General features: G+C 34.1%; 1 protein-coding gene across 3 annotated transcripts in view; it reads right to left on the bottom strand.

Moving 5' to 3' along the window:
* SPOCK3 (SPARC (osteonectin), cwcv and kazal like domains proteoglycan 3) overlaps positions 1 to 13,740 on the bottom strand; it is a 164,080-nt gene that overhangs the window by 9,810 nt on the left and 140,530 nt on the right. For all 3 annotated transcript variants that reach the window (XM_014878569.2, XM_088163626.1, XM_088163625.1), the window contains 2 exons: positions 11,845 to 11,964; positions 1,385 to 1,606 (listed from right to left, as the gene is read on the bottom strand). In XM_014878569.2, coding sequence (XP_014734055.2) covers positions 1,385 to 1,606; positions 11,845 to 11,964 — 342 coding nt within the window. The remainder of the gene's footprint in view (positions 1 to 1,384; positions 1,607 to 11,844; positions 11,965 to 13,740) is intronic.

The raw sequence follows: 13,740 nt of genomic DNA, 5'->3' as shown, positions 1-13,740 counted from the left end.
TACTTGAAACTGATCTGTGGAAATGTTTTTTAATGCCCTAGTAATGTCATGCATATATTATATGAAATTGGTGGAAAAACCTTGGACCATAGTAGCCCACATGTAATTTGCTGTACTTTCTCTGGCAATAGAAAAGCATTATACTGCCCTCCAAAGACTAAGGGTATTTATATATTAAGCTGAAATTATTAAATGTTCTTTAAGAGCCAGATTACTTCTGGGATCGGTTATTTTTAATTTCCTAGTGTTGGTAGCAGTACATACATGCTTATAAAAAAATCATGCACAAGTTATTGCTGTACTATAAACAAACAAGGTGTTTTGAAAGTTTAAATGCTAACTTTTTAACAAGAAAGTTACCAAAGAAAAGATATCTGCTATTTAGTATTGCTCTACAGAAGTACAGCTTTATTTTTACTTAGATTTACAGCTGGCAGATGTGGCATGATAAAAATCTTTATTTCCACAGAAATCAGAATGAAACCATAAATGTTGAATGCTAATGGGAATTTATCGTGAGAGTTTTAAGGGTACAAGTGAGATTTAAAAACCGATACTAAAACTTTCAAAAATGCTGAATTAGCTTAGCAAACTTTCCACCAAATCAGTTTCAGCTCCTCTATCGGCAGTAGAAATTTGAACCCTAATTGCTATTTATCCTTTAGAAAAACTCCCTCATGTTAGTAGGAAAAATGTAGGGGTTATTCTGACCAATTTCAGACAATATTCAATGAGTGAATTCCTTGATCCATCACAACTAGCTTGATTATATAATTTACGTGATGTCTCACCTATGTCTAAAATTGTTATATACTACTCAGGAAAACAATGCTTATAGAGGTTGTGATATCAGAACATTAACAAGAGATTCAAGAGATTCAATAAAAACCAACTGGTTTTAGGTCTAAATGACTGGAGATAACTTTATCCATAATGTTCATTCAGCTATTTTATTAGGCTCATTGAACATTAAGATACTTTAAATTAGCAATAAAAAAGTTTATTTTATAATGTAGGCAAAGTAGACTGGGAAAGAAATAATTTTCTTCTTTATTTTCATCTGTTTTCTTCTACATACATACTAAATTTAGGCATGAGGAATAATATAGCTGCAAAAACATTAGTGGCAGTGTTGCACTTTATTTAGAATCCTTGAATTTCTAGCAAGCCTTTCTGTTTAGTTTGAGTAATTTTGCTTTTTTTGTTTGTTTGCTATTTTTTTACTTCATTTTAGGTAATCACCATATGTCACATACCTTAACACAAATTCATTGCACAGCATTTAAGAGCTTATAGTTCACTGTAATCTTCTTAATATGTTAAAAAAAAGATAAAAGGTCAGTCATATATATATATATATATGCAGGTTGATCTCATCTTTTACCTTGCTGTCTTTGGAAGCAGTAGCACCATTCATTGTTAGATATCAAACTGTCTTTGTATGTGTCACAAGAATTGAAGAACGCCCGGGTGCACGGCTCGTTCTTGTCAAGGTAAATGCTTCCAAGCTCTGACTGGTCCAACAACAGGTCATAGTTTGTATCGAGCCTATTAAACATCCAGCCAAGGGAGTCTTTGCAAATTGGCAAAATGCTGGTATCAAATCCTAAGAGGCAAAACAAAAATAATAAAAAATTATATAGGAGGAAAGCTGGAGCAGCTGCTGATCTCAGCCACCACAAAAGAATGCTGCATCATAGAAATAGCTCTGGTGGTACATAGATACCATAAATAAACAGTGTATGCTATTGAAATGCACATAGAAATTATATGTCAGACTCACTTTAAAAGTCACTAAATTAACCTGCTAAAAAATAAATTCTACAGTCAGCCTCAAAACATTTAGAAGTAAGAGTTTTCATGTCAAATGTTATACATATAGCACATACATTATGTACAGTAATAAATGATATATAATGATTTCCTGGAAAATAATACTGATGAGGAATTTAAGTGATACTATAAATCAAGAGAATGAAACTTTAGTTGTTTGCAAAGTTTACTGAACTAAGAAGAGAATAAATTCCACAGAACTTGTAGGAGTCCGTGCTTGGGTGTTTTTTTCTATTCTGATAATATACATTTAAATCTATGAAAAAGGAACATGATTGTCCCAGCAGTGGTTTGAAAATTGTATTTTATCTTTACTGGTGTACTTTCTATCTTGGAGGAAGCCATATGAAAGATGATTGTACTTACCTATATGGCTTGCATCTTCCTAAATCAGTGCTTGAAAAAATTAACAAATTGAACAGACTGAGTTAATTATTCCTGTAGCCAGCCCTCACACCTCCTATTTATGTTTCCTGTGTGAACTTTAAAGTACATGCCGACTTGCCTATGGACATGAAAAGAAAATGCAGAAACCAGCAGGTCTCTTGCCTTTGTTGAAGCTGTGAGCTGCAGATGATAAAAACACACTCTTTTTCTGGTTCATGTGCTGTGGGTCATGCCACAGGCTGATGTGGCCAGGCAGTTGAGTACACACCCTAATACAGAACAAGATTTAGTGCTACTAAACATCATTCTTCTCATAACTTTCAAGTTTTAACTGAGCACTGAACAAATGAGACTGGTAGATATGGCTACAGAAAAGCTGATATGAGACCACACAGGAATTACCAGTTTCTATTGCTGTTGAAAATCAGGCCTGCCTGCCTTTGCTGTTGCTCTGACAAAAGTAAAGAAATCAGGAAAGTACTTCTATACTGCTAAACAGGATTAATCCAGTAATTATATTTAGAAGTCATTAGATGTCCTTTTAGATATGTATCTATATATGGAAATGCCTACTCTGTGGTAGAATGACCATTTCAGAAAGGATTAGAAAGCTGATAGCATCAAAACTCCCTGTGCAAGTCAGACCAACACATAAAATCACTTTCCCCAGAAATTCTAAATTAACCATGGCTTTTCACCAGGGTCATTGTTAATTATCTCACTTTTTCTAGTTCCCTGATGATCTGTTGCAGTAATTATTATTTTTGTATGATAGAAAGAAGACAAAAAAAAAGCAAAAAAAAATTTAAGCCAACCATTTCATATTTATGAAGTTTTCATATTTTTATTACAATTTAAAGACATACCCAATCATTGAGCCAAAGATCTCTTTCCTTTCCTCTTCAGCCCCTGATAAAAAATCAGGACAAAACTTATTTTCTGTGGATTACGAAGAGCAGTGAGATACAGGACCCAACTGAATGAATAAGGATATAGAGTAAATGTCTTATGCAACTTTATCTGTAAAAGGTATCAGAATTATTCAACAGGTGTTTCTGATTGGAAAAATCTGTAAAGTTCCTCCATCTTTTTTTCCTACGAATTAATGTTCAGTGTAACATTATTTACCTGTAAGGCTCAGTTCCTGATGGCCTCTTAACACTTTCTCTCTTAATTCTGCTTTTAACTAGAGATCCTCCTCATGATCTTGGATACCAAAAGAGGTCAACATGAAACATACTGCTACCTATCCTGCCTTTTGTGTACCTGCATGACAGGAGAAATTATTCTTGTAGTCACATTTTTTTTCTAAATTTAGCACTCTGGCCAGCTCACCAAACTCTAACAGACAGGGCAGAAATAGAGCAACTACGATTTTAATTAATAAGATGCTAACTAGTAAGGAATTTAAGATAAAAGCCATTTAAAAGGTGTATTTAAGGACAGACCTTGTGGGCCAAAGTAATTGAAGATAATATCTCTGCATGTGGAAACTCCAGCTTTAGTTTATTGAAAGAGGCATCACTTTCAAATTTGGGACAAAATATTTTTAAATTAGCATTTGTGGTTCATGCTGGCAAATCTCACATCATAAAGTATTTGTATTTTAGGATACCAGAAGACAGTTTTATGTTTTAATAAACTATACTAAGGAAAAGCAGAAACCCTCCAAACATCTGCCTATTTTACAGAATAAGCTGAATTGGAAGAGACCCACAAGGATCATCGAGTCCAACTCCTCAGTCAGTTTCAAATTATACTCTAAAAAGAAATAAATTTATCTGAAGAATAGTGAAAGAGAACTGAACATTCCAAAGACGTACACATCACTAAATTACAATATTTTGTAATTGCTGGAACAATATTATACAACTGTGTAAGATTTCAGCCGTATTTTTTTTCTTGATTTCCTTAACTAGCATTAACCTGTGACTGGAGTTCATTCTCTGTTCCGTTCCTCAATTTTTTTTCACACTTCTTTCTATATAGCTTTTAATTTTTTTTTTTAAAGTGATGTCCCACCAGTATCTTCTCTATTACATTTTTCATAATTAAGGACAAAGCTTGAAATTAAAAAAACTTGCGCTGGAGTCAGCAATGTAATTAAAAGGCAGATCATTTTATTACAGATCACTGATACCAACAGGATAGCACCAGAAAAATGTTATTATGTTCTAATATTTTCAATAAATCCTGACAAAGTTCAACATAACCATAACTGAATATTTAAATATAGAGTATGAAGTCTGATATTCATGACACACTCTTCCTAGAAGATAGGAATATATTATTCTGGTACATCAGAACTAATAAACCTACTTCGAACAGTAACATTTCATATAAGAAAAGCTTACATTTATTAAAACTGTCATAACCTAGCTGTTAAATAGCATCAGATAATGGAGGAAAAAAGTACTGTGGATCATGAGGTCTTACTTTCTACTAAATAACTGTTTGATTTAATAATTTCTAAAACTGATCATGCTTTACCTTGAAAGGAATTTATGTTTCTTTTACCAGAGTTCAACTCTGAAGTAGTTTGTATTTTCATTTACACCCCAGGTATATTTGTTGTTGTTTTTACTAGTTTTCCGTTCTTTCTCTTGTTTAGTATATACAATTTTAGTGTTGTAAATAGAGAAAAATCACATTTCTTCTTAGTTTTCATTGGTCTTGTTTCATCTAGCCAAAGGCTTTCACAACCATCAGTTACTGCAATATAGAAATGGCTGAAATATAGGTGAAGTGTTAGGTTTGCTCAAATTAAAAAAAAAAAAATGGCTCAAGTATTTCAGAGGCAAACCAGGCAGGTGTTGACAGAGATAGAAGCAGCTTTGTTTGATATAAAATGGAGCACTACACCTCTTCCAGAACTGCTATAACACAAAAAGATCATAACTTCAGGCCTATATACACATTACCAACTCTTTTAGAGATTATTGTGGTAAAATTCTTGGTTCATTTTGAAAGAACCTTTACTAAACCGTCGAAATTTAAAATTATCTGAAGTACTTTCTCTCAACAATGTCTTGCTTCCTCTATTATAATATTGGTAAAATAATACATCTTGGAGGTGATACACTTGGGTAAAAGAGGCAGAAAAGCCTTGAAGTACCTATCTAGAGTTTAGTATCTACTAATATGGTTGGACACACGAAGGCGTCAGGTAATACAGAACTAAGAATCAAAAAATTACCAGGTGACCTAGACCGAGAAAATTATTTCCCAAATTACATACTATGTCTATTATCACTTGGAATGACAACTAGAATGCTGGTTTTACACATTTTTCACAGTTGTAACACCAAGCAATAAGCAGAAACTAAGGAATAATTAGTATAATTGAATGATAATAATTTATTCTTTATGATTAAGTACAGGACATTATGCTGAGCAGAGCAAAAACTGCTGCTCAGATGACTAAATTATGAAAGATGTTTTTCTCTTTCATTTTAACCACTTATTCAAAATCTATTTCCCTATACCATAATGAACTTTTATGCAGCTATTTCTGAACACTATCTAAAAAATACGAAGTACCAGCTCATGCTCTTTTCCTGGTCAAAACAATCCCAAGGGAAAAATTATTAAGAAATATAATCATCCTCCATGGCTTACATACTGGGCATTCATAATATTTTCTCAAAAGGAACCAACAGAAATGCTCCTCTTTCTGGTTATTTCTCTGGGGAGAATTTCAACTCTTACCTGCTTTCCAAGGTAAAACTATCATTTGCCTGCTTACTAAGCATATAAGTAACGTGGACATTGAGAAAGACAGCTTTTGAAACCATGTCGAAATTAAAACAGCATACATACACAGGGCTCACATAGATAGAAATTGTTTCTCTAAAATGCCAAGAAGTGCACAATTTTTTCCAGTACCAGTGTGCTGTCTGAAGGAATAAAAGATGCTGGCAAATCACACATGTGAATAAGCACACATGTACTCTTTGCCAGACTCCTGGCTGTCATCTAGACCACGGATTTTACCTGTTCAGTGTGAAAGCTGAATAGCAAGAAGGTTTTCTTTTGAAATGGATTTCTGTAATACTGTGGTTAGCAGAAAACCGTCAGTGAACAGCATCTCACAGCTGAGGCCTGCTGTGCACAAGTTGGGAAAATGTTTCCCTTCCTAATGCAATCAGGGGAGAGCAAAGCAGGAAAGATTGAAATAAAGAGGACTAAGCAGAGGTGAATGCTTCTGTACTTGATTACAAAAGTGGTGGCCTCATCTGGCTCCACAAGAGGCAGGAGACAGATTTAGGCACAACATTCTCTGTCTCCTGTCTGAGGCTCTAATACATTCCTGCTCACTGCGATTACACAGATACCAGCAGAGCCCAGGTTAGGGCAAGACACAGAATCACAGAATATCCTGAGTCGGAAGGGACACACAAGAATCATCGAAGACCAACTCCTGGCCCTGGGGAACATGCAGAAGGTACCAAAGGTATTTTGATAAACCTAGGAAAACTGACTCTCATGTCATAACAAAAGGTACAAAAGAAAGAAATTAAGTACAATTGCAATGTCTCTGTGAAAGTTTGCATTCTGAAGTCTCTTCCAGAAAGTGTTTTCTAGAATTTTATATGGAAGGGGGGGGAGAAAGCAACATGAATCCTATTGCTAGAAACTATCAGTTTCCTAATAGATTGACGGATAAGATTAAATTTGTTATTTAGGACACCAGATTTACCATTTTATTAACAGGAGTGACTGTTAGAGGAAAGCAGATAACTGAGGATAAAGAAATACATTTTGAAATAAAATAAAATAAAATGATAATGACAAACGTTTCATTCTGTATAAGGATAATTCTCTACAAAAGATTGGGTCAAGACCAATTTCAGTCAACAACAGTGATGTGGTTCATTTAGAGACTTAATTTTAAGTAGAGATGGCTTCATTAAAATTCCTGTACAGAATTAATTCTAGGCTGGATTCCTTCTTCCAGACTCTTTCATTGAGGATGCCTTTGCATAAGCTAACCTGACATATGCAAAAATTCATTGGAAGAACCTTTCCTTTCTAGTAAACTAGAACTATGGCTCAGGTTGTCAGCCTGTTCAACTTTGCAGTTCAGCTTTATGGAACATTTTCTGTAATAATTTCAGGAATCAGACAAATTTTCAAGCCATCAGTGTTTTGAAGACATCAAAAACACTGTTTAAAACCACAATTCTTTCCAGTTCTAGGAGTTCTTTCCTTACTCTAGAAGTAAGGAAAACCCTATTGTTCTCATGAATTCTCTCTCTGCCTCAGGGTTTTCAAATATGCTTTGGCAGTGAAGATCAGGGAAATATAATTTATCACTGCATAATATCAGCTTGTCTCTTCATCAATTAGGAATTTAAGATAGTCAGAATGAAATTAAAATCTTCAAGCAAAAATCTGAAGTTGCTTATTTTATTTACTTTTCTTTACAAAATTAGCCTTTTTCTCCACAATTTTGTATAGTGTAATAATAGCTTCCTATTTTAGTGTAATAGTATCTTCCTATTCTAGTTCCAGACAAGCCACTTAAAAGTAATTTTCTTTCAGATTTCTCATATTTTTAGGTTATTTTCAAAATTATTAGTGTATTATACTCCAAATCATCATATTATTTCCAAGCCATAAGAAGATTCTCTATTTATTACCTTTGGCCCCTGGTCTTTCATCTTCTAACATTAAAAGGTGCACAAGTATTCTTCAGAAATAGACTGCCTGTTAGCAGAAATATTTGTGGGACTATGGTATTTTTTGTGCTTTGCATATGATGCATTAATTTTGTGTTTTATCACACAAAATTAATATAGAAATAGAACAAATATTCTAATAGACTTTAAACAGGTATATAAAATATCATTTAATTTTTTAACTCCACCTATTCCAATCCACAAGTGAAAAATAATGGGGGTATTATTGTAGTATGGGGGTCAAATATACTTTTCCCCTTTGTGTCATCTATTTAGACCATAAATGGCCTGAGGAAAAGATTTAAGTGTATATGTAGTATCCATATTATTGATACTTTTAGGTATATTACATTTGACCACATCTGGACCCAAAAGGGATTTTGGAAATAATATCCTATTATTTTTTGAAATATCCTACTCTTGATTACTAATAACATTCTGCTTTGAAAAAAGGTGTCAGTAAGACAAAATTACCTTACTCTTGTAAAAACACAGCAATGTAGGCACCTGACATTTTTAACTTGTTAACAGCATATTGACGGCTCTAGCAGAACACTATTGTTTGATTTATTTAAGTATATTAATGATTGTATGGAACTAAGTGGATTATTTAATAGCTGGAACAACTCCAAAACGCATCAGCAAGGCACCATAAACTTCCACCACCACATCTGCCTTGGTCAGAAGGACTGTGCTCAAGTCTTTTAATATATCCCATCCTAAATGCCACCAGAGCAACTGAAATGTGAAATAAACCTAAAATACAAAAAGACAACCGGAGAGGATGCCACAAATTGCTTCTTTAAATGCAGAATGGTTTTTCAGTGAGGAAGGAACTTAAGAATACAAGAAAGCCTAGGGGAAAAGGGTGACAAATCACATTTTTAACTCCCCAAGGGTAATGAACAACTCCAGGGATCTGTTAGATGGGACTCTGAAAGGGGAAGTTGCATTCAGGTGGATTTTCGTTGCAGTTTTTTGTTATTCTGCACAGACCACCAAGTCTGATGTGCTTCGTGTAAAGTCATTATACATGGTAAGAAATTCTTGGCAAGTTTTATTTGTAGCTGTAGCTTTCTGGCATCTCCAAGATAGGAAATGGACATCTCTGGTATACTAAGATATCAGTATGGATGGATGCCCTGATATACTTAGATATCAGTAGGCCTGATGTCTTGGACCTCCTATGACTTTGAAAATAGATATCGAGGGATATTACTTGAGAATTTTGCTCTTTGAAAACAGTTTAAAGAATTTTTTAATGGTATTAGAATGGACATTACCATGTTAAATGGTTATCATATTTTAGGTCTCTTTATGTGTTTACTGGGACATAGTGACATGGTATTTTCTTCTAAACAACAGACATGTTCATTTCTCATAAAATGCAGCATGTATTTTGCTGTCTTAAACGAGAAATTTTGAAATACAAAATTTACATGATAGGAAAAACATACAGCACTACTCAGTTTTAAAATAATTTGTGCATCTCCAGATATACAAACAAAAAAAAACCTACTACTGAGCACACACTCATTCAATTGCCTTCTGTCTGTAGATGGACTTCATGCAGCAGCCTGTCAAATTATTACAAACATGTAAATATCGGTTATTTATAAATTCGAGTAAATATTGCACAAATAAGATGTTTACTATCTAAACCCAGTATTTTTTCACAATTAGCTATATGCAATTTGAGTAACTGACCACAGTACTGAAACATTACCCACTGAACAGTTATTCTTCAAATGTGAAACACTGTAGGTTTCTGTTGAATGCCTCTTTCGTGAAAAGAAAAAGAAGAAAATATAGGACAAACTGAATGTCTCACATGTAACCATTTTGTGAAACTTTATTTGCTTTATTTTAGTAAAAAGAAAATAAACATCCCAAAGCCTATCATCAAACTTCAACCAAGTTTAGAACCAGTAATGAATTAATACTTAGTTAAAATTCCAAATTCTGGTACCACAATAAAAACCTAAGTCAAACATTTATGACAGTATGACGTTGACAAGTAATTTAAAGTCAGTTATATATGGGAAACAGAATTTTCCACAGAGATTGTAATCTTTCACCTGTGATGAAAAAGAACCTTGCAAAGACTATTCTTAGCCATCCAAATTAACTCTTGATTCTATCTCTCAAAAAATGGTAGATTAGCATGCAATCTAAATTGTGCCTTAAATTTTATGTACCTCTTAAAATATGTGCAGATTCTGTACAATGCTAAAGGAGAGAACTTTATGACTTTGAAGGCTTCCAAAACTGAGTATCCAAAAACCCACAACACTCTTGCATTTTTAGCCTCACATATTAAAATTTTGGCTCTTAAGTCTAAATATAGTCTTTGATTGCTATTATAAAGTAAAAATTTGCAAACAACCAAGTGACATAATAAATATGACTATATTATATCCACATACACATCATGCTACAAATGCCTGTTTCAAGTGGAGATGGTAGGTCTTATCCAAACCCCCTGTGTGCTTAAAAAAGGATAAAAAGCAAAGAGAAAAATATCATTCTTAAGAACTTCGTGTTTGCACTACATCTCACAGTATCCAAAGTATTAATTGTGAACTTTACTTTCTTGCACTATAAGGAATCCAATTTCTTGAAACACTGACTTTATGCAGGACATAATGCTTAACAGCTCTACAGTTGCTTCCTTTAACATTGCCCAAAGTTCAAAGTAAGCATTCAGCAAGAAACAGGGCCCTGCATGATATTTCAGTTTACCTTCAACTGAGCACTAACCTACATAATTAGATACATTTTTTTTAAAAACATAAATTTAAACAAAAAATTCTAACTTAAGGGCTGCAAACTTTGCATTACTATTGTTTTCACTACTGCATGAGAAGCATATCACATGCCAGTTATGGGCACCAACCAGAATGTAAATTGGAACTATATGGGTTTAACGTAATTTTTTTCTATATCAATAAAAAGTGGCGTTACTGTATTACCACCTTACCTCAGAAACAATTTTTCTCAATGTTAAGAAAAGTATTCACAGATAAGACAGAATCATCTTTAATTCACTCTGCTTTACAGAATTATTCACATTTTCTTAGCATGAAAATATCACATAATGAAATGTCATTTCCAATTAAGTGAAATTAATGAATTTCTTGAAAAAAAAGAAAAAGTAAAGCTACAAACTGAAACAAACAAAAGCTAAAAAAAATCTCAAATACTAAAAAAGCTAGTAATAAAATAAGTAAGGTAAGAAGTCAGTGGTGGCCAAGTTCTGTGAAACATACTCTAGAAGAATTCATAGTTTGCTCTTCATATTAATGACAGCTAGGGTTTTTTGGCTTATGAAATCCAATCTAACTCCCCTCACAGTAGGACTTCACTTCTGGAACTATTAATTCACACTTCAACTGCTTTTCTAAATACGCCCTTTGATGATTACATTTTAAGATGTAACTACTTTCCACAAAAAAAAAAAAATCTATTTAAATATTTGAGGGGGTTAAAAACAAATTATGCCCCCTACTGTTTCCACTTCATTAGTACTCCTGAGTCTTTTCCAATTTCAAATATAACCTTAAAAATTCCTTTTTTACTTACAAGCTTCTTTTCCATCTGTTTTTCTGTACCAGTACCTACAGTGACATCAACTAGCAAAGATGGGTCACACATAATTTAAGTTCTTTTATTTTATTTCATTTCTTTTAATTTGATGGCATTCACAAATTAAAGCATTGTGAAAGGTAGCTGTCCTGCCAAATTATATTTCAAGTCTAAAGCGAATGTCTTGTATTAGTACTAAGCCATAAATAGGAAATTAACTTCAGAAAAGCCCAAATGTATAGTCTTGTCCACATGCCTATTTAAAGCACATGAGAATAAGGCAGGTTTCAGCAACTGAAAAACAGAAGAACAGAAAAGGATCAAAGAAAACATCAAATAAGAAGCAGAAATCACTTACTGCTTCTTTCAGGCCTTTGAACAATCCTAGTCTTCTTATTCTGAATTCCACTTTCATGAAGTGCCTTAAACCAATCTCTCAATCGGTTTGCAACTTCCCTGAATTCCAGGTCACTGCACACTGAAAAACAAAATGCAGAGTTGTTTAATGTTTTTCTTCAGGGTGCTAAATAAAACTTCTCAAATTATGCTAAAAAAATCCCCCAGGCCCCCACAAAAACTGAACACTACACAATAATACAAAAATATATGTTCCACAGCTTTTAAAATTAATTTAATTCAGTTGCATTGCTTAGGTATGCCTTCAAAACCCAGTGAAGGTCCTCAAAAATAGATACCTGCTGTATTAAGGAATTATAAAATTACAGATACCAAGAGATAGAAAACTTCCTTTGCAAACTACTAAAAACAGTTGTAGCACAGGTATTTTCACATCTTACTGCGGATGAGGCTGAGACACTCATGACATTCTTTTTATTTCCACGTTCATCAAGGAAACACAAATCCAAGCCCTACCAGAATAGGTCAGAGGTGTGATTTAGGCAGATCATCATGAACACCCAACCTGCTTTCCTATGCTGAGGAATGAAAAGAGGAAGTAGGATTGACAGCGAAAGTGTTTCAACAGTGTGCTGGAAGTTTATACCATAGAATGGAGTTTCACAAGCCAAACCTGCGAGCACATAACAGCAAACAGGCAACTATACAGCCACTTGGTGATGGAAAGGGTGGATTCTTTGACCAGAAATAGCAAAGGCAGAAAAAGCACACCAGACCAAAGAGAGCATCTGTAGCACCAAGGGCAGCAGATTAGCAGCAGACAGGCTGAAGTGCTGTACAGTACTGGCAGTTCATACAGAAGCCAGCACCAGAAGTAGGTATCAGAGAGAAACATGCAGTCAAGAGGCTTATTCACTGAGAAGATAAAGGAAGGGCATGCTTGAAGCAAGTAGATATCCTTCCCAGAACTCCATCTTCCCATTTGTTTGGGGAAAACTAAAAGAAGACAAAAGACAAAACAGTATCTGGAAGATGACAAGAGCAGAAAAGACACCAGCAGCTGTATCCCTGCTCAGGGAACAAAATACCTTCCACTGCCATTCTCAATAGCTATCATTTCCAAACGAGGATCTCTTCCCAGGTATACCAGTAACCAAATAAGCTACAACCTGAAGAGCTCATACCTAAGTTGGCAGAGCTTCACAGTGACACTCTTGAAAACAAATCTCCAGTTTGCTTATTTTTCCTTTACTGTGTAGCAATCCAATACACTTAGTGACATAGCTTTTTTAGTACTTCATTAAACTGAAAAACACTGTGAAAGACTTATTTGTATTTTGGAATAAGATAGAGGAAGGTCATTATGTCAACAACTATCAATGCCTGTACAACTGCATCCATCTAAACACAGGATTATTTATTCTTTACTGAAGTCCCTCTTGATACTTTGATTCTATCCGAGAAAGACTAAACTACAATTCATCTATACATACATTTGCATATGTTATGGACCGACTTTTTTATAAAATTTGTATTTGTACTGCTCTATTGTGTAACAGAATTATTTCTTTTCTGATAATTTATAGGGAACTGGGAAAAAATAATGATAAATAAGCATGTGTACTCAAAAATGTATTACAACAACCAGATGAAAATGGTCTCCTGGTCCAAGAGTACATATTGTAATTCAAACCTGTGGGATTTCTATGTTTGCTATAATGACACTTTCCTGTACCAACTCTTGCAATCAGCTGACAGGTCAGCACAAAGAATTAGCTATTAACTTGGACACTCTGCTCCTCTTTAATTTCTCCTTCCATTACAGCTATATGCTGGGTTTGTAGGGCCAGGTTTTGGTAGCAGGAAGTTACATGAGGGGCCTCACTGAGAAATTGCT

Source organism: Sturnus vulgaris, chromosome 4 (assembly GCF_052056855.1).
Source record: "Sturnus vulgaris isolate bStuVul1 chromosome 4, bStuVul1.hap1, whole genome shotgun sequence".
Classification (NCBI taxonomy): domain Eukaryota; kingdom Metazoa; phylum Chordata; class Aves; order Passeriformes; family Sturnidae; genus Sturnus; species Sturnus vulgaris.
The sequence above is the reverse complement of the archived record's forward strand: the minus strand, read 5'-3'. Positions and strand labels throughout refer to the sequence as shown.